The sequence below is a fragment of the Talpa occidentalis genome, unplaced genomic scaffold, assembly GCF_014898055.3.
Source record: "Talpa occidentalis isolate TD23 unplaced genomic scaffold, MPIMG_talOcc4v2.1 talOcc4.4, whole genome shotgun sequence".
Lineage (NCBI taxonomy): Eukaryota > Metazoa > Chordata > Mammalia > Eulipotyphla > Talpidae > Talpa > Talpa occidentalis.
Window position 1 is genome coordinate 32,992,563 of NW_023604295.1, and position 22,622 is coordinate 33,015,184.

The window sequence follows — 22,622 nt, forward strand, 5'->3', positions numbered from 1 at the left end:
TTTTCATCTTTAACATTCCTGCATTTTTTATTTTTCTATAATTTGCATGCATTGGTTTGCTAAGGTTGCATTCATTTCTTTCCCTTAATGAAAAAGAAATTTAGAAAACTTGCAGGAAGTTCTCCAAGCCCTGCACCCACATCCATTAATAAGCATGAGTCCTTTGGGGACAAAAGAAAGAAAAAAAAATCTATGAACTATTATGATTTGTGATTTTTTTCACTGGGGATGAATCATAGGTATGATCTTATTTAGTGCTATAAAATAGACACAGTGTCTCTGTTTTTATGGATGAGGAACGTGGCTGGCAGTGGGTTCAGTTGTACCTATGCCTGAAGTCACACAGCCAGGGAGATAGTCCACTCAGCAGCTCCAGCAACTGCGGGTGATGACCGCCTTTCCACGACCGCCCATGAGCATCCAGCTCCCAGGCCAGTGCCCCTGACCAGGGTGAAAGCACCTTCCTCCCTGAGGACTTTGTCCTCCAGGCAAGCCCACCAGGATCTGCATTTCTGCATGTGCAGGAAATGGAGCAAAATGTGGGGACGTCTGTTGACTTTGCCCTGTAGTTATTGGTATGAGTCTGTTGCCCCAGGTATTGATCCCAAGGTCCACCAGAAGGAGAACAGCAAATACCACCCACTCACCGAGTGGGTTGGGAGGTTGGGGTTCCCACCTGGCGGCCTGTGTGGTTTCAGGCCTGTCATCAAATTTTTCAGGATGTGGCTGTGTCATTTAAGGAGGTGGGGCATGGCATGTCCAGGGTCTAACCCTCCATGATTCTCTGATAAGATAGCATCACACACAGCATGTTGGAAGGACATCTTATGGGAAGAAAGATAAACAGCAACTTGTCTATTCCTTAAACACCCCATTTCCACCCATGCTCAGAGATATTTTTTATCTTATTTTTGAAATAAGGAACCTGACTTTCAGGAAAAAAGGGACACTTTCTCAAGCTATGTGCAACTTTCTGCATAGAAATGCACTCTCCCTGCCCCCTCTTTGTGCATTTCAAGAATCTGAATCTATAGTTCCAAATTTCTAAAATATTTTTTATTTAAATATTTTATTTTATATCATTCTTAAATCTTTTTTCATCTTTGCACAATGTATGCATTTTCATTTTGGTTATATTCCCCATACAATAGCACCTCCCCCCTTATTTTGACTCTAGTCCTTCCTTTCCCTGCCTCTCCCTTCCCGCCCCCACCAGTGTGTCTCTGGTTTATAGTTGCTTGTTGATTTTGATTTTTACTTTGTATTAATTAGTCTTTTTCCTGGTCTCTTATTTAGGTTTTCTAAATTCCTGTTATGAGTGAGACCTACCGGTATTTTTCTTTTTCTTTCTGACTTATTTCGCTGAGCATGATCCCTTCTAGCTCCATCCATGTTGCTGCAAACTGCATGTGTTTATCTTTTTTGATTACTAAGTAATATTCCATGATGTATATGTACCACATCTTCTTGATCCAGTCATCTATTTTTGGGCATTTGGGTTGTTTCCGTAGCTTAGCTATTGTAAATAGTGCTGCTATAAACATAGGGGTGCAGGTGCCCTTTGGAATTGATGTTTCTGTGTCATTTGGGTAAATACCTAGGAGTGGAATTGCTGGATCCTGTGGAAGCTCTATGTTTAGTAGGTCCAGAAATCTCCACACTGCTCTCCATAGTGGCTGGACCAGTTTGCACTCCCACCAGCAGTGCAGGAGAGTTCCTTTTTCTCCACAACCTCGCCAACAGTTGTTGTTGCTAGTTTTTTTTAATATGTGCCATTCTCACTGGTGTGAGATGGTATCTCATGGTAGTTTTGATTTGCATTTCCCTGATTACAAGTGATGTTGAACATTTTTTCATATGCCTGTTGGCCATTTGCATTTCTTCTTCAGAGAAGTTTCTTTTTAGCTCTTCTGCCCATTTTTTGACTGGATTATTTTCTTTGTTTTTGTTGCGTCTCATCAGCTCTTTGTAGATTTTTGTGATCAGTCCTTTATCATTAGTGTTGTGTGCAAAAATGTTCTCCCAGTCGGTGGGGTTTCTCTTTGCATTGGTTATTGTCTGTTTTGCTGTGCAGAAGCTCTTTAATTTGATGTAGTCCCAGCTGTTCATCTTTGCCTTCACTATCACTGCTTTGGGTGATGTGTCTGTAAAGATGTCTTTGAGGTGCATGTCATGTAGTGTTTCGCCTATATTTTATTCTATGTATTTTATGGTTTCAGGTCTTATGTCTAGTTCTTTAATCCATTTTAAGTTGTTTTTTGTGCATGGTGTGAGGTAGTGGTCAATCTTCATTCTTTTGCATGTATCGACCCAGTTTTCCCAGCACCATTTATTGAACAAACTTTCTTTGCTCCAATGCATATTCTTTGCTCCTTTGTCAAAGATTAATTGACCATAAATCTGTGGGTTTATTTCTGGATTTTCTATTCGATTCCATTGGTCTGTGTGTCTATTCTTCCAAATTTCTAAAATATTAGGAAAGCTATTGATGCTTTCTATAACAAAGTGGCAAAGGGCTGGCACATCTTTTTTCCCCTGTTACAGCCACAGAAGTCTCTGCCCAGTTCAGCTGCAAGTCCTTCACCTGGATCAGAGGACCTAAGACCAAATGTTTCTTAAAGGGGCATTTCTCAAAGTGTATTTATTCTTCTCTGCTTTCCGTTAAATAAACTGAGTATAGGAGACCCTCGTCTCCATCCAGGACTCCCCAACAGCCTCTTCTTCCTCTATGTGCTTAGAGCGGCTGGATCCTGAGGGTCTGACACTCAGTGCTGCTAGACACCCTGCCCAGAGTTCCCTGGAGTTTGCACTGCCATTTTTTTAAAAAAAGTATTTGTTGATTTGCCATGACTTACGTAACTATAATTTTGGGAGTACAATTTCACATCTCCGTCTGTACATATGCCACACTTACCCTGCACCAAAGTTTCAGGGCCACCTCCCTGTGGTCTCCCTGCCTCCATGCACCCCGCAACACCAGCATACTAGTACTCTGGTGACCAGTCCAGTATTCATGGAGCCTGGGAACTACTCTGCTGTTTCGCCAGTTCGTTTTCTTTGGTTATTTATATTCTGCAAGTCAATGAGACCATGAAAGTGAAGGAAACTTCACAAATATCTTTGTAACAGGGTGGTCCCCAAGAAAAGGGGAGGTTTCAGGTTTCCTGCCCCCACCCAAGGGAGGGTGGAACTGAGCAGAGAGCGAGAGAGCTGCAGAGGAGACTGAAGAAGGAAGGAAGCAGGGTGGAGAGCCCAAGGGAGACTTGGAGGAGGCATGTGGAGCTGAGAGAAACATGAAGAATCTGCACTTGCCTTTTGGTCATGGACTGGGTGACACAGATGTGGGTGAGAGACCCGTGGGGAGGCGACAATGGCGGTTTTTGTCTTGCTTTTGATTTTGCTCTTTTCCCTCCAGACTTGTCTGGTTGTTTCTGATCCTTTTCTGTGGGTCCCACAGGAAGATACTTTAGACCTGTGGCAGGCTTTGGGGCCTTATTCTGGGCCAATCCCATTTGGATGGACTTTTACCCACGAGGGGACAGGTCACTTTGGGTGCTTGATTTAGAAACTATATTCTTTGCCTTTCCTGTATTGTTTCCTAATTGTATTAAAGTTCCTTCCCATTAAAGGCTTATGTTTTTTTTGTTGATGCGGCGGATGGCAGAACCTATGAAGAGCAGGCAGGTTTGCGGGGTCTGGGCTGCCCCTCTCCCTGCCCTGTAACATCTTCACAAAAAAACTTCACAAATATCTTAAACATTGAGAAGTGCCATGGTAATGATTAAAATTAAAAAAAATAAAGTCTTCAGTTATTTGTTCTCTTTTGAAATCCTGCTGGTGTAGATTCTGGTGTAGTGGGGAAGGGACAGGAAATGTAAAAGTTTCTACAACTTTCTCTGGTTTTATGAAGGACTTTTCAGTCTTCCCTCCTTCTCCATTAACCCAACCTGTATTCTCACCCCTATTCCCTACTCTCACCTCCCTTCTCTGTCCATATCCACCTCCACTCTTCAAGCACCAACAGGGATTGTTCACATCAGTTGGTATCTGGGAATTACCAACAAAAGGCATAATTGATGTGTTACATCTTAGAAGACATGACTGCCATCACTGCCTCAACTCACTGTAAACAGGGTCATTCATTATCCTGTGTGTGTGTGTGCGCACGCGCTATTGTGCTTGCATCTGTGTCCATTATTTGCAGATTCTGTGTTTGCGAGTTCATCTACTTTCTAAAACTCATGTGTAACTCCCAAATCACTACTGGTAACACTTTCTCCATCATTCACAGTCTTAGTGAAAAAGCTGAGTCTCACAATGCAATGCAAATTCTTAGTTGAGGTCAGACAAGGGGGCGCTTTGCCATCTATTTCAGCTGTTATGCTGTAAGTAAATATACCTTTCTGGATATTTAATGCACTACATTTTTTTTTTTTCAATTTTGTGTGCTTTAGTCAAGATTTTGCTGTTTTACTTGGCCCACAAATACAGTACCAAAATGCTGTGTGGTGCTCCTTGGAACAAGGAGTTCATAAGATTTAAAAAGTGGAAAATGCAGTTTGATGAGCTCAGTTTGATGAGCTTCAGTCAGACATGGGTTATAGTGCTGTAGTCCTTGAATTTAATGCTAATGAACCACAATTTTTCTATTTAATATCATTAATCAATGTTTCTATTTAATGATATTAAATAGAAACTCATTTTAAATAAGGTTGTGTATTATTGATCCATGAAAACTTTGTGACCTGAGGGGAACACACACACGCACACACACACACACACACACACACACACACACACACACACGACAATGTATTGTAATTTCTCCTTAGAAATACCCGCTCTCTTCAGGCTACTTTTTCAGTCGGGGCCCTGTGTTAGTCATGCTTTACTCTCCATTCTTGTTTAGTACTTTGCCCTTGTCTCTGCTCAGCAGGAGTTTATGAATGTACAATGAATGATCATTTCTAAAGCTGTTTGAACCACACAGGAAATCCCCAGGCTATTGGACAAACCTGAAACCTCATGGGGATAGTTTTCTCATTTTCTTTAGGTGATCAGTTTTGGAGGTGTCCTGATAAAGTCATCTGGAGTAGTAACAACTGAATTAAGCAAATGCCAGATCTTACCTTTAATTTGATTCCCTGTTTGCTACCATACGCGTATTCATAATATGAGAAACCTGGGTTCCTTTAGATTCCCTGACTGTGGGAGAGAAAACACTGCCAACGTATATAAGAAAGACTGAAGGGCCTTGGTAAAGGGCAAGGTCCATCTTATAAAGTAAGGAGTCTCTTTAGAAAATTAGAGAGGGCTTCTCTGGTGGCACAAGAGCTTAAGACACAACCTATGAAGCTGTCTGCAGCCACTGCAGCACGAGTTCGATCCCTGGCCAGAGAGCAGCCCACTTGTTGCAACAGACCTCTTACTCGCCCGCTGTTCCCCTCAGCAGTGTTTTCAGTCATCTGCCTGTTCTGTTCCCCACTCTGTCTCTAGTGAATCCTCTCATGCCCCACGCCTCTGGTCTGTACCCCCATTCTTGTATGCATAAAGAAATCTTAAAAAAAAAAAAAGAAAATTAGAGAAATGTGTAGAACACTGACAGCCAGTCTCTAAAATCCCAGTAAGGCTAGTATGAAAAGCTGTTCTTGACCCTTATCCTAAGCTCAGTCCTGATGACCTTATTGATCCTTAGTGCTTCTGCTATCAGCAACCAGAGGTCATCTTCCTCCACTGGTTCCTTGTTGGCAAACAGTGAGCTTGTGGGCTGTAAACACCAACTGAGTATTTCGCCAGCATTAAGCCTGGTATTTGTTCCAAAAATTGGCTTATCTCATTCCTCTTTCATTCAAGGCAACTCCTCGCTTGTCCTGGGACATCTCTTTCCTGTTATTCCTCCTTCATATATTCCCCAAATCACAACTCTGCTGCCATTTCTGGCCCTGCTCCCGTGCCCCCATCACAGCGTCTTGTGTATTAGATGAATGAACAGACTTAGGAGCTCAGTTAGTGATTCAGTCCTGGGCTCACCCCATGAAACATTTCTTCTTTTATGACATTAGAATCTAAAGAGATGAGGCAGAAATTACTAAAAGTAGTGGAAGGAGCAAGACTCAGGGATGGAAGCCAGGTCAGCACAGAAAAACATCAGGCTTCATGGACCCAGGGCTTCAGCAGAGGTGCAGGGATCACCTGTGAGGTTAGTTGCAAATGGATAGTGAACATTTGCACTCACACAATGCTAGTGGGAATGTGAATCTTGGAATCCATGGAGAATGCTGCTGCTGGAAATGTCTCAGGCTATATAAGCATTGGCTCCAAAATGTAAACTCTCACGGGGACATCACATTATCGTCAGGATTTCCTATAATTTGGTGCTAGTTGGCTTGGAGTATTTTAACAAATAACATAGAGTGGGTGACTTAAACAAGGAATTATTTCTCAAAATTCCAGAGGTTAGAAATCCTTCGCTAGAATTTCAAGGTCAGGGGGCCGACATGGTTGGGCATGTGAAAGGGACATTTTCTGGGTTATAGACAGTCGCCTCTTGCTCCATCTTCATGTGGTAGAGAGAGAAAGTGATGATATTATCATCTTCTTTGGACAACAGTCCCATCTACAGGGATCCACCCCGATGATGCCATCCAACCCAGTCATTCCCTCAGACCCCACTTCCAAATACCATCACCTTGGGATTTATAGCTTCATCTAGTAGACTTTTTGGGGTAGGTACAAGCAATCAGTCCATAGCATTGACTATTTATGGTAAATAATGATGATAATTTAATCTCCTGCTTCTTGATCTTTATCATGTATTACTTTTAGAGCAAATATTAATCATTATAGTATTTATAAATTTTGATTTTGATTTTCTTCAAAATTACAGAAGAATTGCAGTAGTACAAATACTTCCCATACACTTTTTGTCCAGACTTAACAACTGCTGATATTTTGTCACAGTCTCTGCCTCTTCTTTCATACACAAATGCACACATACACAAGTATACTTTTTTTCCTGAACCCTTAAAGAATAACTTGCAAATCTCATGCACTTTCCTCCTGATCTCAAGGTACTTCAGTGCTATTTCTTAAGAACAACACATTTGCTTACATAATCATTGTCTGGTTTTCAAATTCAGAAACTTTTAACACATACAATTTGCATTTCATGTGCATATCTCCCAACTGTACCAATGCTGTTCCTTAAAGCAATCTTTCTACCTCATCCTAAGATATATCTAAGACATTTGCGTATTGTCATTTTAATCTCTTTTACTCTAGAACAATAGGGTTTGAGAGTTTATTTAATTTTTTAAAAGATTTATTTATTTATGCATATAAGAACTGGGGTACAGGCCAGAGGTGTTGGGGGTGAGAGGATTCACCAGAGACAGAGTGGGGAACAGAACAGGCAGACTGACTGAAATACAGTGCAGAAAGGGAGTAGCGGGCAAGTCAGGAGAGGTCTGCTGTGCCATGTGGGTGGCTCCCTAGCCACGGATTGTACTTGTGTTGCAGTGGCTGCAGATAGCTTCATAGTGCTGCATCTTAACCCATTTTGCCACTAGGGAGGCCCTGGTTCTAGAGTTTATTAATTTATATTTTGGTAATGTTTTCCCCTAATTGTTCTTTTTGCTTTTTTAAATTTTTTTTTTTTAATTGAGGCTACATTGGTTTACAACACCATGTGGCTCACATGCATGTCACTGCACCACACCCACCACCAACACACTTGTAGTTCTCCACTATAGTCCATTGTACTCCGTCCACACTTTGCCCCAGCCCCTCCCGCTTCCACTCTGGTAGCCTCAATTCTACAGTCAGATTTCTAGGCTATTTTTTTTTTTGTTCAGTTTTGTCTGACCCTTTGCTTTCTTTTCTTTCTTTCTTCCTTCCTTCCTTCCTTCCTTCCTCCTTCCTTCCTTCCTTCCTTCCTCCTTCCTCCTTCCTTCCTTCCTTCCTTCCTTCCTTCCTTCCTTCCTTCCTTCCTTCCTCCTTCCTTCCTTCCTTCCTTCCTTCCTTCCTTCCTTCCTTCCTTCCTTCCTTCCTTCCTTCCTTCCTTCCTTCCTTCTTCCTTTCTTTCTTTCTTTTCTTCTTTCTTTCTTTCTTTCTTTCTTTCTTTCTTCTTTCTTTCTTTCTTTCTTTCTTTCTTTCTTTCTTTCTTTCTTTCTTTCTTTCTTTCTTTCTTTCTTTCTTTCTTTCTTTCTTTCTTTCTTTCTTTCTTTCTTTCTTTCTTTCTTTCTTTCTTTCTTTCTTTCTTTCTTTCTTTCTTTCTTTCTTTCTTTCTTCCAACCCAATGACTGGGTTGGATGGCATCATTGGGGTGGATCCCTGTAGATGGGACTGTTGTCCAAAGAAGATGAAAATATCATCACTTTCTCTCTCTACCACATGAAGATGGAGCAGAAGGCGACTGTCTATAACCCAGAAAATGTCCTTTTCACATGCCCAACCATGTCGGCCCCCCTGACCTTGAAATTCTAGGGAAGGATTTCTAACCTCTGGAATTTTGAGAAATAATTCCTTGTTTAAGTCACCCACTCTATGTTATTTGTTAAAATAACAAACCAGATACGCAGGAGGGTGAGAGGATTCACCAGGGTCAGAGCGGGGAACAGAACAGGCAGACTGACTGAAACACACTGCTGAGGGGAGCAGCAGTCGAGACAGGAGAGGTCTGGCTGCGCCATGTTTAATTCTTGCCGGCTGGCCAGGATAGAACCTGCACTATGAACCAGAGACACTTTTTGGGAGGTGGGGGGGCAGGAGGGGAGGGACTGGGGTCAGAATGGGGGGGTTGAAATTGTATGGGGAATATAAAAATAAAATTTATTATTAATTAAAAAAATTAAAAAATAAAAGATGAAAAAAAAATAATCACGAAACAAAAAAAATCAATAAAAAATAAATAAATAAATCCACATTGAGATACTCTGATCAATCTAGTTTTTCAAAATTCATGAAATTTTGGAATTGAAATATTAAAGATATCTTCAAAAAATAAAATATATCTTTCTGTATATGCTCTTATATAATAAAGATAGTAATATAAAATGGTAAAAAAAAAAAAAAAAAAGAACCCGCACTGCAGAGGCTGCGGACTTCACAGTGTGGCGCTCAACTGCCTGTGCCACAAGGGAGGCCCCCTTTGCTTTGTTTTCTATATTCCACATGTAAGTGAAACCACCTGGTATTTGTCTTTGTCCTTCTGACTTATTTCACTTAGCATTACCCCCCTTTAATTCCATCCATGTTATCGCAAATAACAAGATTTTCTTTTTTATAGCTGAGTCCCATTCCAATGTGTGTGTACACCGTATCTTCTTAATCTACTCATCTGTCTTTGGGCATCTGGGTAGTTTCTATAGCTTGTCTATTGTAAACTGTGCTGTAATGAACATAGGAATGCATATATCCCTTCAAACTCTTGTTTTTGTAACATGAATGGACGTGTTTGAAGAGCACAAGCTAATTAATGGCTCTGTGGAATGTCCATCAGTTCAGGTTTTTCCAGTCTTCATGATTAGATTTGTTATGCCATTCCTGCCCCCCCCTCCCCAGGAATAACAGAGATGTGAGATTGTCTTCAGTGCATCATCAAGAAACACGTGGTGTCTGTTTCTCCCATTGGTGATGTAAGTTTTGATCATTTGGTTACCATGGTATTGTTCTCATCCTACCCCCAACTTTATTAAGATATACACTATATATAACATTGTGTGAGTTGAAGATTTATAGCGTGCTGATTTGATATATATTTTATTGCAAAATGATCACCATAATCAAGTTAGTTAATACAGCCACAATTCACAGACTTTTTTCTTTTTTCTCATGGTGAGAACATTTAAGATCTACTCTCTTAGCAACTTTCCAGCATACAATACAGCACTACCTGTAGTCACTGTGCTGCACATGGATGTAATTATCCTCACAACTTAGTCATCCTATACAAAGTTTGTACCTTTGATCAACACCACCCATTTCCCCCACCCTCCAACCCATAACCTTTGTATTTCTTCATTAGTGTCTCCTTAATCCCCAACATTAAGAACAATCCAGAGAAGAAGGAACTGAATTATATCTGAACTTCCACTGAAAGAAAATGTGCCAAACCTGCAACTTCTGCATGAGTGTGTGTCCTGTAGTCAGGTCTGCCACTGTCACTTTTACAGATGTCACCACATGTAAGGTATTGGAAAGGACACATGATTTGGGGTGACACCGTTAATAAATGAGGTTGAAGATACCAGCTAACAAGACTTTGGGAGGCTTCTTGGCAGTGTTAATACCCTTTCTTTTCTTTGACCAGTGTGTGGGTATGTCTTGGTTAGGGTGGAACTAGTAATAAGCCTTTTGTTATAGTGAAACCCATGACAACCAGCACCTCTGAGGGAAGGAGGCCTTCAGCAAGACAGCAGCATCATTTCAGAACCACGCCCGTAGAAACTGGTGCTCCAGCCACCTTCCAGTCTTGATCTCTCAACAGTGGTCATAGCTTTTAACCTATTTATGAATTTGTTACCATGGAGCCCCAGAGAAAGAAACGTACATTTAGCATGTGATTTGGGAGCTATTGGTATGCCATGTACTTCATTTTGACCCAATAGGTCTTTGTTTAAAGAAAAGAACCCAAATAAGGCTAAAAAGAACAAATTTTAGTCAGATACCCAAAGAGCCTAGTACTTTCTGTGGTGCCTCATGTTGGTCACTGAGCGTTTAACATGAACAGTGACATGGGCATCAGGCAGGAAGTAGGAACACACTTGTCACCACTGGCACCAAGACCCCAGGCCCCAAGCCTGAGACTAGTCTGAGTGGCTGAGGACATCAGCTGGAGGGAGGTGCAAGGGAACCAGGGAGGGTGTGAGAATCCGTCATATTCTGATTCAGGCGGATCCCTGGACACAGCAGAATCCAATCATGACCAACCAGTAGCCTTGACGTCAGTGTTTATTAGGATTTCCTAGGAAAAGATTAGGAAACAAATTTGTTTACGTGTACACATTAATAGAGATTGCTCAGGGACCTAAGGTTAGAAAATTTGGCAAACCTTTTCCAAAGTATTGACTCAGGGAAATCTACATTTATTATTCAAGGAGAAAAATGGGACATCATGTTTCGAATACTGGTTTCAAATCATAGGTTCAGATTGTGATTACAAAACACCTCTGCTTGGCCTTACAGAGCATTATATAACGCCTCCTCTCTGCAGTTCCCTGTACCGCCACCTCCTGGGATCTGCTCCCCACAGAATGGGTCTGCTCCTGCCCCTGGTGCTCTGCGCCCTGGCTGTGGGCTCTGGGGCTACATCTCCACCCCTGCCAGTTTTCAACCCATCGCCTTTACTCTCCCGTGGCTGCAATGACTCAGATGTGCTGTCATTTGCTAATTTTGCCCTGGGGGACATCAACAGGGACCGCAAGGATGGCTACGTGCTGAGCCTCAACCGAGTGAGCGATGTCCGTGAACACAGACAGGCAAGTGATGGTCCCCTACCCGGGCAGGTGCTCGCTGGGCTGGCCAGGGTTGGGGACCAGGGACACATGTTGCCGGTGCTTTCCAAATTGAAAGCTGCTGAGCAGCTCTGCTCTCCTCTGCTGTGTCTGCAATGCTCTCACTGTCACTAGAGACAAAGCTAATCGCTACCTTTGTCTAGTATTGCAGATGTGATGAGAAGTTTTGACAGGCATCTTAGCCTTGACTTTGCTATAAAACAGAGAATTTGGGGGCAGTCTATAGGGGTTGCTGCTCATGTTTGTTTCTCCACCCCTGCCTACAGGATGGACCAGCAGCTCTGTATTATCTCACCCTGGACGTGATAGAGACTGACTGCCATGTGCTCAGCAGGAAGTCATGGAAGGACTGTAAAGGGAGAGCACTGTTCCATTCAGTAAGTGCGTGTGTCCAGGGACTCCAGGGGAGAAAAGAGGTGTCCTCTAGCTTTGGGGTAAAGATTGTTCAGGGTGCACCATCTTTTAAATGCCAATTAATATCATCTCCTGGACATGGTGCCTTGCGGTCATTCTAGTTCTATAACCAGAATACAGGTTTAACTCATGTTATGAGGGGTTTCTGAGAGTCCCACTGGGATTGTGAAACCCAGAATTGGAAAGTTGCCCCAATTTATTTTCTACCTCCAGTACTGTCCTGTGGATGCTAAGCCAGTGTTTAACTTCTGAAATAAAGGTCTGAGGTGAAGTCCTCCGTTGTGGGTGTAAGGAAACTGTATGAATGATGATGGGATAGCATTTGGTTTATGTTGCTTGATTTTATTTTAATGAGCATTGATGTTGGTTTGTTGCTGAGAGAGGGAAGCAGGATAGAATTCTCAGATATTTCATGGGAGAACTGACTAGAATGGAAAGTAAAGGGCTTCAGAGTTGAGTCTTTAAAAGATGACCACTGAAGAGTCTTGAAAATCACAGAATAAGTGTCTTACTTTATACTTAATCTTATTCAGTGGTTTTTCTCCACGGATTAATAAGAATTTTATAACTTGAATGCAAGATCATATTAGTAAACTGTTTAAGATATCTTTCCTAATCATTTAATCACACTATCCAAGCTGACTTTTGAAAAGCAAATAATCTATTTACCCTCCTGAAAATTTAATACTTTTAAAGGAGGTACTAGCTGTGTACTAGACTTAAAAGTGACAGAAGTTTGTTTCCTACTCATGTAAAGTTCAAAACAGAAATGTCTGAACAAGAAGGTGTTTTCTCCATGAGTGATTAGGAGACCAGGGGTCTTTCTGCTTTGTGGCTATGACTCTGCCACCTCCTAGTCCAGGCTTCTGGGATTACTAGCACATCTGCCTCAGCTCTGGGAAGAGAACCAGCAGCAGTACAGATGGCTCAGGGGAGGTCTTCATGGGCCCGACCTGGCAGTGGTTACAGTCACTTCCGCTCACCTTCCTGTGTTACAACTCAGTTGTGCCCAGTCACGCGGGACCAGGAAGGAGCGTGGGGGATGAGGTCTGGCAGTGCCCCAGAAGTAGGTTAAACTGCTTGATAATCAGCTGGTGGTTTCCCATAGTCAAAGCCACCAGAATAGTCTTTCAGATTTTCAGAACTTAAAAATAAAATGTTCACTTTGGGTTCTGTTTTTTTTTAAGTCTTAGACTCTTCTTCCATGTCATAAAATGCATGTGTTTGTTCCAGGTTTATGGTCAATGCAAAGCATTATTTTATATGCACAAGACAGCTAGAATTCTCCATACACTTTCTTATAACTGTACTCTTCGCCCAGGTAAGATATTCATTTGATTTTGTTCATTTTACTAAAATAAGGGCAAAAGCATTTAAATAGGGCAATGCCCACATGTGTAGGAATTTTCCTTTCCTTACTATCTATTCATTCCAAGACCATGTTCCTGCTATACCCAGAATTGGCATTTCCCACTTCCACAATCACCCACAGTAATTACTCAGCATGGGTATGAAATCCTAACTCTTTGTCTGTTACAAATGTCATAATTTCTATATCTGGTGCTCAGGTGCCCTTTCTCACCATGTCTGAAGATATGGTGGCTATCTCTGTGACTGCACCACTCTGCACTCCACGCAGCTGGATGCCTCCCTGCTTTCTGAACACACCTTACAGTTTCCAGCCTGGGCTTCTTGCTCATTTGGCTCCCTCTGCTGAGGATGCCTCTCCTGATAGCCTCTGTCTTGAGCTCATAGCCATTCTGGGAGCACTGTTGACACAGCTACCTCTTCCACAATGTTCTCTGTTCAAGAAATGACTAGTGCTGTCCTCTCTACATCCCAGTAAAACTTTAATATGCCCACTCCTGAAGCTCACACCATACATTGATTTACTTCCATTTTCTTCCTTATATAATGAAAAATTATCAAGTCTTCCTCACTGTCACATGTTAGAAGTCCAAAATTAATCTTTACACTCACTTAAATGTATCAATGTTCTGGAATGAGGATAAGGTTCATGATTTTTGATGTATGTACTGTCAATCATTCTGGGGCCTCTTGGGAAATCAGCATCCAAGACCCAGGAAATAGGATATGACCAATTGTCAAGTTATTATGTGCATGGCTCTCCCCTGCTAGATCATGTTCAAGTGCAGATTCTGATTCTCTGTCTGGGGTGCTGACTTGAGTGTCTGTATTTGAAACAAGCTTCAGGTGATAACAGTGTGGCTGGTTACATGGAAGGACAAGGTAAAGGAGCAAACATTTTATTTACCACGTTTAAGCTTCCTAGTTGTGAACATATGAGTCTCCTAAAAATAAATTAGAGAACAATTACTAAGAGTGGGAACATGTAGCCACCGAAGGTATGAGGATGGAGCTAGTGACCCCTGGCGATGATTCCAGTTGACAAAACCAATGTGTTTGTGCTGCTAAAAACAAGTTAAGGTAAGTTCCCTAGCTAACTGGCACACAGGGATTGCCAGCCCCATTTCCACCTAATCAGAAATTCTAACTGTACCATTAGTGTAATTATACTATCCAATATCATGGTGATTTGAGCATTGTTTTTCTGGTTCACTTGCATTTTCTACCAAGGTAGGTATGCACCCACCTTCTGTTAGGTCATTCAGTCACTTATTCAATGAGCATTTGGTAAACATGGAACATATTATATTTGGTGTTAGGCACCAAATTGTGAGTAAGACATGACAGTACTAAAATCCCAAGCGTTTAAGATATTCAGTCTCACTTAGAGGCGATGCTTTTAGAAGATGTTTAACTAGTTGAGAAAAAAATGTTTATATCAATATAAATACATATAGCATGTTTTTTAAATAAAATTCCTAGAGTAAATAAATATATGTGAAGTAAGAAAATATTACTGTTTTTTAATTACAAAAGTAATACATGCACATGGTAGAAAATTCATTTTTTTATCCAGGCAGCGTTCTATCCAGAAAATATCTTTTCTTCTTTTTGAAAAAAGATTTATTTATTTATTTATGTATATAAGAACTGGGGTAGAGGCCAGAGGTGTGGTGGGGGGTCATGGGAAGGGGGAGTGGATTCACCAGAGACAGAGTGGGGAGCAGAACAGGCAGACTGACTGAAAAACACTGCTGAGGGGAGCAGTGGGTGAAGCAGGAGAGGTCTGCTGTGCCATGTGTGTTGCTACCTGGCTGACCAGGGATTGAACTCGTGCTGCAGAGGCTACAGATGGCTTCATAATGCTGTGCTTAACCCCTTGCACCACCAGGGAGGCCCCAGAAAATACCTTTTCTGTTGCATCTTTGCTGAAATTTAGTATTATTATTATTTTTTTCAGTCTTTGCCTCTGTTGTGTTTATATGGTTAACAGGATTAAAAATCATTAAGGAGGGCCTCCCACGGTGGCGCAGAAGTTGAGCGCTGGGCTGCGAAGCTGCCTGCAGCCTCTGCAGCGACAGTTCAATCCCCAGCCGCTGGCGAGGGTCCCACATGGGGCCCAGACCTCTCCTACCACCCGCTGCTCCCCTCAGCAGTGTATTTCGTCAGTCTGCCTGTTCTGTTCTGCTCTGGCTCTGGTGAATTCTCTCACCCTTCTGCGCTTCTGACTGTACCCAGTGCTTGTATGAATAAACAAATAAATCTTTAACAAAAAAAAAAAAAAATCATTAAGGAGCTTTGTATTAAAAGTGCTCTCTTTGGAATCAACAGTTTCTAAAAGAAGCATTCTTCGAACATGCCCTGACTGCCCAGTGCTTGGTGGTTCTGTCTCCCGTGACTTCTCAGATCCCAGTGTTTTGGAAACTGCCACTGAGTCTCTTGCAAAATACAACAGTGAGAGCACCTCGAAGCAGTATTCTCTGGTCAAAATCACCATGGTTTCTCGCCAGGTGAGACTGAACGCCCCTGGAGATTACACCAACAGTGAGTCTCCCGTGTGTAGCCATGGAGCCAGAGCTGAGAGGAGGCTGTGAGGGGTGCCTTTTGATAAGCAGCCTCTTGGGTTCTTGGAATACCTGATGCCTGCGCAATTGTGTTTCAGTGTCTGAGCTATTCATGGGATTTCCACAAGTGTGTGACTCCTTTATTTCATTGGCCTTAAGGCAGGGAGGGAAATGTGAAACCCAGTCTCTGGTTTCCCTACTTGGGGTCACTGTTTATTGGTACATTTCAGATCTGAGTGACCGAGGGCCATTCAACAAGTCAGCTTCTGGTCATATTAGGGTTGGGAGTGGATGCTGAAGTAAATGGAGGCTCAATTGTATTTGCATTATGTTGCTATCTATCAAAATGGGGAAAACCAATCTAAAAATACATTTACCTGAGGAAAAATAGGTCACCCAAGTGAAGGCTTAGTGTCCATTTATATCCTGAGAAGGGGAGGGAGGTGTGGTGGTTGTTTTCTACATATCAGGATCCTGTTACATGCTTTGATAATGGTGGGGTTACATAGACACTGGGATACCCGTGCTAACCCAACTTGGGCGTGTATGGTTCTGTAAAAATCATGCTGCCAATCAACAGTTCCCCATGTGGAAAGTCTGATTTTTATTTCTCAACTATTGTCTCATTCAGTGGGTGGGTGGACCTTCATACTCTGTGGAATATTTAATCAAAGAGGCACCTTGTACCAAATCCCAGGCCAGCAGCTGCACGCATCAGTCTCCTGACTCAGAGGTGAGTATCTCTGAATTTCTTCAGAATTTAAGATTTGTGTTCACACGTGAGAAATATTTAGCAGGCTTATTTGTTAGTATAAATTACACATGAGGTTTTATAATGCATGAGATGCTTTTGTTCACCTCAAGAAACAATGGGCTAGTTGGAGATTGTGCTGGCCCACACACATTAATAAGGTTTTATTCGCTTGTAAGGAGAATTTTCATCAACAATGTGATGCCTCTGAAAAAGAATGATCTTAGGAGACTCAAAAATATAGATGAATCTTCTCAGTGGTGTTAATGGTTCTGATTTTATGTAAAAAAAAGTCCAGTTACATTTGTAATACTGCATGTGAAATAGAGACTCAATTGTAGTTGAATTATGTTGATATTTTCAAAGTGAGAAAAATTAACCTAAAAACAAATCTACATGAGGAAAAACAGCTCTTTCCACATTTTTCAGAGGTACTTAATTTCTCTCAATGATATTTTGTAGTTTTCAGCCTACAGAACTTTCACTTGTGAACCTAAATATTTTATTCTCTCAGGTAGTAATGTGATGGAATGATTTCCTTAGTTTCATGTGGATTGTTCATTGCAAGTGTATAGAAATAAAACTTATTTTTTAGATTTGTCTTCTATGCTATAAGTTTGATGAGATCATCTAATCATTTTCTGGTAGATTCCTTGGGATTTTTTATATACAAGATTATGCCATCTACAAATTGGTGTTTTACTTCTTCCTTTCCAATCTGCACACCTTTTAATTCTTTTTCCTTGATTTATTTTCCTGAGTAGAACTTACAGTACAATGTTGACTAGAAATGGGGGTAGTAGACATCCTTATGTTAGTCCAGATTTTAGGGAGGACACATTCAGTATTTCATCATTTAATAAAAAGATTACTGTAGGTTTTCCATGCCCTTTATCAGAGTTGCAAGTTCTTTTCTATGCCTAGTTTGTTAAATGCTTTTATCAAGAAACAGTGTTGGAGTATGTAAATGCTTTTCCTAGTTAATGAGATAATTGTGTGAATCTTTTCACCTTTAATATATGAGTATTACACATTACAATATTGTTTTTCATGTGTTAAAACAATATTGCACTTCAGAGATAAATCCCAGTTGGTCATGGTGTATAATCCTTTCAAAATGTTGCTGAATTCACTTTACTAGTATTTTTGTGTTAAGATTATTCAAATATATGCATAAGAGATATTGGTCTTTTTAGTTTTCTGATGTGGTCTCTGCCTGATTTTAATGAGTTTAATATTCACCTTATAGAATGACTTAGACAATTTTTTCACCCTTCTATTTTATTTTTGAGACTCTGAATTGGTGTGTTCATTCTTTTGAGACTCTGATTGGTGTGGTTATTCTTCTTTAAATGTTTGTTAGAATTCATCAGAGAAGTCATCTGAGCCTGGACTTTTCTTCATGGACTTTTTTTTTTCCCCCCCCCACACACACACACACAAAAAAAACTACTCATTGTTTTTTATAGTTCTGTTCATATTGTCTATTTTTCCTCAATTTTTATAGCATTTCTCCTCCTTGGAATATGTCTAAGTTATCTAATTTGCCACCATTGTAAGGACCATAGGTTGTTCTTATATTATTCCCTTAGAATCCTTTTTATTTCTGAAAGATTGGTAGTAATGTTTCATTTTCCATTCTAATGTTAGCAATTTAAGTAATTTTATCTTCATCAGTCTAGCTAATGTTTAGCCAATTTTATTATCTTTACAAAACCCCCTACTTTTAGTTTTATTTTGTCTATTCTTTTTTATTGTCTGGTTCATTTATTTCTTCCTTATTATTTATTACAGCCTTCTTTTTCTTGGGCTTAATTTTTGGGGCTTAATTTTTTTCTTTTTCTAGCTTAATAGAGGAGAGATTTAGGTTACAGATGGCTAATTTTCTTTTTTAACGTAAGCATTATACAGCTAGAAATTTTCCTTTTCAGTAATGCTTTAGATTCACATCTGAAGTTGTGAATGTTCAACTCAAAGTATTTTCTAATTTCCTTTGTGATTTCTTCTCTCACCAATTGGCACTTTTCGGTCACATTTTTTCATTTCCACATATTTGTGAAATTCTAATTGCTTTCTGTTATTCATTTCTATTACTATTCCATGGTTGGAGAACATACTTAGCATGACCTCAAATCTCTTAACTTTATTGAGGCTTGTTTTATGGTATACTTTAGTAAAAGGTGCATCTTGGAGAATATCCCATGTACACTGAGAAAGAATATATTCTGCTGTTACTTTAGTTGGCTTATATTGTTATTCACACTTCTATTTCCTTCTTGAGGTTCTGCATACTTATTCTAGTCTCTATCAAACTGGATATTCCAATTATTTTTGTAGATATGCCTACATGTCCCTTGTATGCTCTCAGTTTTTGCTTTGTTGTTAGCTGCATATATATTTAAAACTAGTTATGTCTTCCTAATAAACTAATACTGTTATTATTATAAAACTATTTCCATTTCTAGTTACATGTTTTGTCTTAGAGTCAATTATACCTGATACTTGTATAACCATTGCAACTTTTTTTTTAAAGATTTATTTATTTATGCATACAACAACTGGGGTACAGTCCAGAGGTGCTGGGGTGAGAGGATTCACCAGAGACAGAGTGGGGAACAGAACAGGTGGATTGACTGAAATACACTGCTGAAGGGAACAGTGAGCGAGTCAGGAGAGGTCTGCTGTGCCATGTGGGTGGCTCCCTGGCCAGGATCGAACTCCTCCTGCAGCGGCTGTGAATAGCTTCATAGGTTGTGTCTTAAACCCTCGTGCCACCAGGGAGGCCCATTCCAGCTTTCTTTTGATTCTTGTTGCATGGTATATTCTTTCCATCTTTTTTTAAATTTCAACCTATGTGTGTGTGTTTGAATCTAAAATGTACTCTCAAAAAACCTTTGAAATCAGTCCATTGAATATTCTCAATTTGTTCAAGAAATAATTAGGGAAATTTCTTCACTCTCTTCTATGTGACCTTTCTCATTTGCCAATAACATCTTGAGCAGATTTCATCTCTTTCTAGTCATTTTTAGAAGAAAATTTCACTTAGGTAGCTAAGATTAACTTTCATATATGAAAAAAGTTTTCTTCAGTCAATTCTGAATCAAACGTTTATTTCTAATTCAATCAAAAAATTTTCCCTCTGTAGCTCAAGGTGGATGTAGAACTTAAGTTCTGCTGTAAAGAAGTGGTCAAGATCTGTTTCACTCTTGCTTCCTCTCTTCTATCTTTTGCTTACTTTTGCTCTTCCAAGTTCTAAGAAGATTAGAGACAAAGAGTACAATGTCTTTCACATAACAAACTTGCATTTACAATTTTCTCTTGTTCTCCATAGGCTCTCTATGAAATGCGCTCTTGCTGGTTCTTTTAAGTGATACAGGTGTTGGTTCATCCAGAGAGTCAACTTTCTTAGCAAGATTCCTTGCTAAGATTCCTGATTCCTTGGAACCCCCTCTGTGTTAACTATTTCTTCCCCTATTTAGTCTCTGGAAGATCATCCACTGGTAGTTACTAGCAAAATAGCTGTACCATGATATTTGCTTTTCCCATGGAACCCTTGTATGTTTCTACTATAGCAAAGGTAGAAATAGCCTTCCTTGTTCTGTTCTTTCCACTTACACACTAAGGTAGACTAATTAACCAGGTTCCTGACCTCAAAAAGTTCTGAGAGAGAAACATACCAATTTCCATAGCGTATGTGTCCCCAAACTCTATAGTCATATATTTAGTACAACAGCTAAGTCTATGAATTTTGGTAACTCAGTAAATCCTAGACAGAATCGGAGTGGCCAGGTTATACTTACTGTGGTATCTGATTCTCTCCAGAATGTTCTCTTAGAGCCCTTCCCTTATGTGACTTGGTTATGAACAGGAGAAGGGAAGGGCTTATGTTCCATTCCCCAGGGACTTCCTACTTTAATGGAGTTTCATGCCTGAAAAATTTCTAACCTGCTCATTGTATGACCTGGAGATAGGCAATAGAGAATCATTGCGACCATCTGTTTAAACATATTGTGGTGGATTCTAGATCATTGTTCTTCAGTGCTCTTGAAGTCAAGAAGCAGAACTACACAGATTTTCTCCTACACACACACACACACACTAAATTCTAATAATCAGAGTTTGTTTGCCAAAAACACTTAGTTTCTTGTCATTGAGAAACTTAGTATACTTTATGTGATTATTTGCTAAGGATCATTTTGCAGGAGTTAACAGATAGCCTGCCTATTGCATGCAGGTACATAAAAATGTTGATTGGTTGTGTGTCTGCATGAGCGAAAATCAAACTGTTTTCCATTTAAAATAATAGATAATCATAACATGCTTCATTGTATTTTTTCTTGCCTTAGGCTGTTGGCCTTTGCAAAGGTTCTCTGATAAAAAGTAGCAGAGTAAAGCCTGTCTCTGTGACATGTGACTTCTTTAAATCACAGGTACTTTTCAATATATTTGTCTTGCTGAGAAGAAATGCAACTATACATATGTAAATTATCTATAAATATGTATAAGATATATTTGTGTTTAGCTGTGCCTAAACCTTTAGCTCACCTTACCTTTCACCTCCCTAAAATGTATGATCACCACTTTACTCATAATGCTTGAAAGCCACACCCACAAGGTAGCTAGTAAAAGATCTGTTTCTAACATTGCAGAAACAATGTTGTCTGCAGAATAAATAAGACTCCTTTAGAAAGAGGGACCTACTAGCTGGGATGACTCAGGCCTCTGTAGCATAAATTCAGTTTCCTAAACGCTTATGCATACCTGTTGGGTTAGTTGTTTCCAAAAGGCATTCAATCAATTCCACAATAATTACTCAGCGCATACTTGAAGTAAGCATAGTGTAGTAAAGGGATGGTTGAGTTGAGCCACCTGGGCTCCAGTCCTCCCAATTGTGAGTTGTGTGATCATGGGCAAGTTTGCCACTGTGAGCCAGGGGTTCCTCTATAGAATGAGATCGCAACAGCTCTCTCATTCAGATCCTGTGATAAACAAGTGTGAGGAGGGGACTGTAGTTAACTTCTAAACAAAACTAAATTAAGCCATTAATTAGAGGTGGCTGTTGCTACCGCTGCTGGGAACAGGGGGACAGCTCATTGGGTATTGAACAAGTCATTTGACCTTCCTGGCCCATTGTCAGCTCTGAGTTTGCATGACTTGCTATCAAGCTTCTACAGGTCTTGGTTCCCCTGGCCCTCACTGGTCTTACTTTTTAATCCTTTATCCAAAGACTCATCCCTACAGCTGGTCTCTCTTTAAAACATTCCATCAGGAAGGCACAGACAGCTTAGCCTGGTAATAGGTGTAGCAAGGATTTCAAATGGGGGGCAATCTCTTATTTGAAAATGTTCTTATTTCAGGCCCCTACTCCTGGTGGTGAAAACTCTGCTGTTAACCTGGGTCCTGTGCAACTGCCCAAGGTGGAAGACTCCCAGCAGAAAAAGTCAGCTCCCACTGATGCACCAGCCACAGCAGTGCCAAAAGGATCTGTCCAATACCTCCCGGACCTAGGTGATGAGAAGCCCCAAGGGTCCCAGGAAAGTGTTCCTGTGGAGGCCTTCCCTGTGCATCTGGATCTAACCAGGAATCCCCAGGGAGAACCTGTGGATATCTCCTTCCTCTTCATGGGGCCTGAGAAGGAGACAGTGCTGGTGCTACCTTTCCCCTCCAAAGAACAACGCTCTGCTGAGTGCCCAGGACCAGCCCAGGAGGACAACCCTCTTCTTCTTCCTCCATAAGAACCACATCAAAGACTCCATAGTCACCTGGTAGCCGAAGAAGATGAGAGGTGGTGCGAAAAGGGGAAGGAGGCAGTTCAAATGTAGAAAGTTGCTAATAAATACCTCTTTGACACCTGTTGATCTCAGCATGTTGACTGGACATAGAAATGATGAAGTCAATTGTCCACTTGTGCACCGGGCTGCCGGCCTCCTAAGCCTTCAAGGCCTCGGGCCATAGCTGGTTGTCTGTCTTGTCTTTCTCTCACTGATATTTTCACCCTTTCATCTATGGATA

At 40.7% G+C, this 22,622-nt stretch overlaps 1 protein-coding gene across 3 annotated transcripts; it reads left to right on the forward strand.

Annotated features, from left to right (window-relative positions):
- The first annotated feature begins 11,237 nt into the window (after positions 1-11,237).
- On the forward strand, positions 11,238-22,345 carry LOC119256779 (fetuin-B-like). Of its 3 annotated transcripts, XM_037524541.1 has the most exons (7): positions 11,238-11,477; positions 11,780-11,890; positions 13,161-13,248; positions 15,627-15,805; positions 16,491-16,592; positions 20,957-21,040; positions 21,968-22,345. In XM_037524541.1, exons 1-7 carry the CDS (start codon positions 11,253-11,255, stop codon positions 22,343-22,345), a joined length of 1,167 nt encoding a protein of 388 aa, XP_037380438.1. In that variant the 5' UTR covers positions 11,238-11,252. The 3 variants fall into 3 exon arrangements, with proteins under 3 accessions (XP_037380438.1, XP_037380439.1, XP_037380440.1); XM_037524542.1 differs by lacking the exon at positions 11,780-11,890; XM_037524543.1 differs by lacking the exons at positions 11,780-11,890; positions 13,161-13,248 and having other exon boundaries at positions 11,238-11,481.
- Positions 22,346-22,622: the final 277 nt, after the last annotated feature.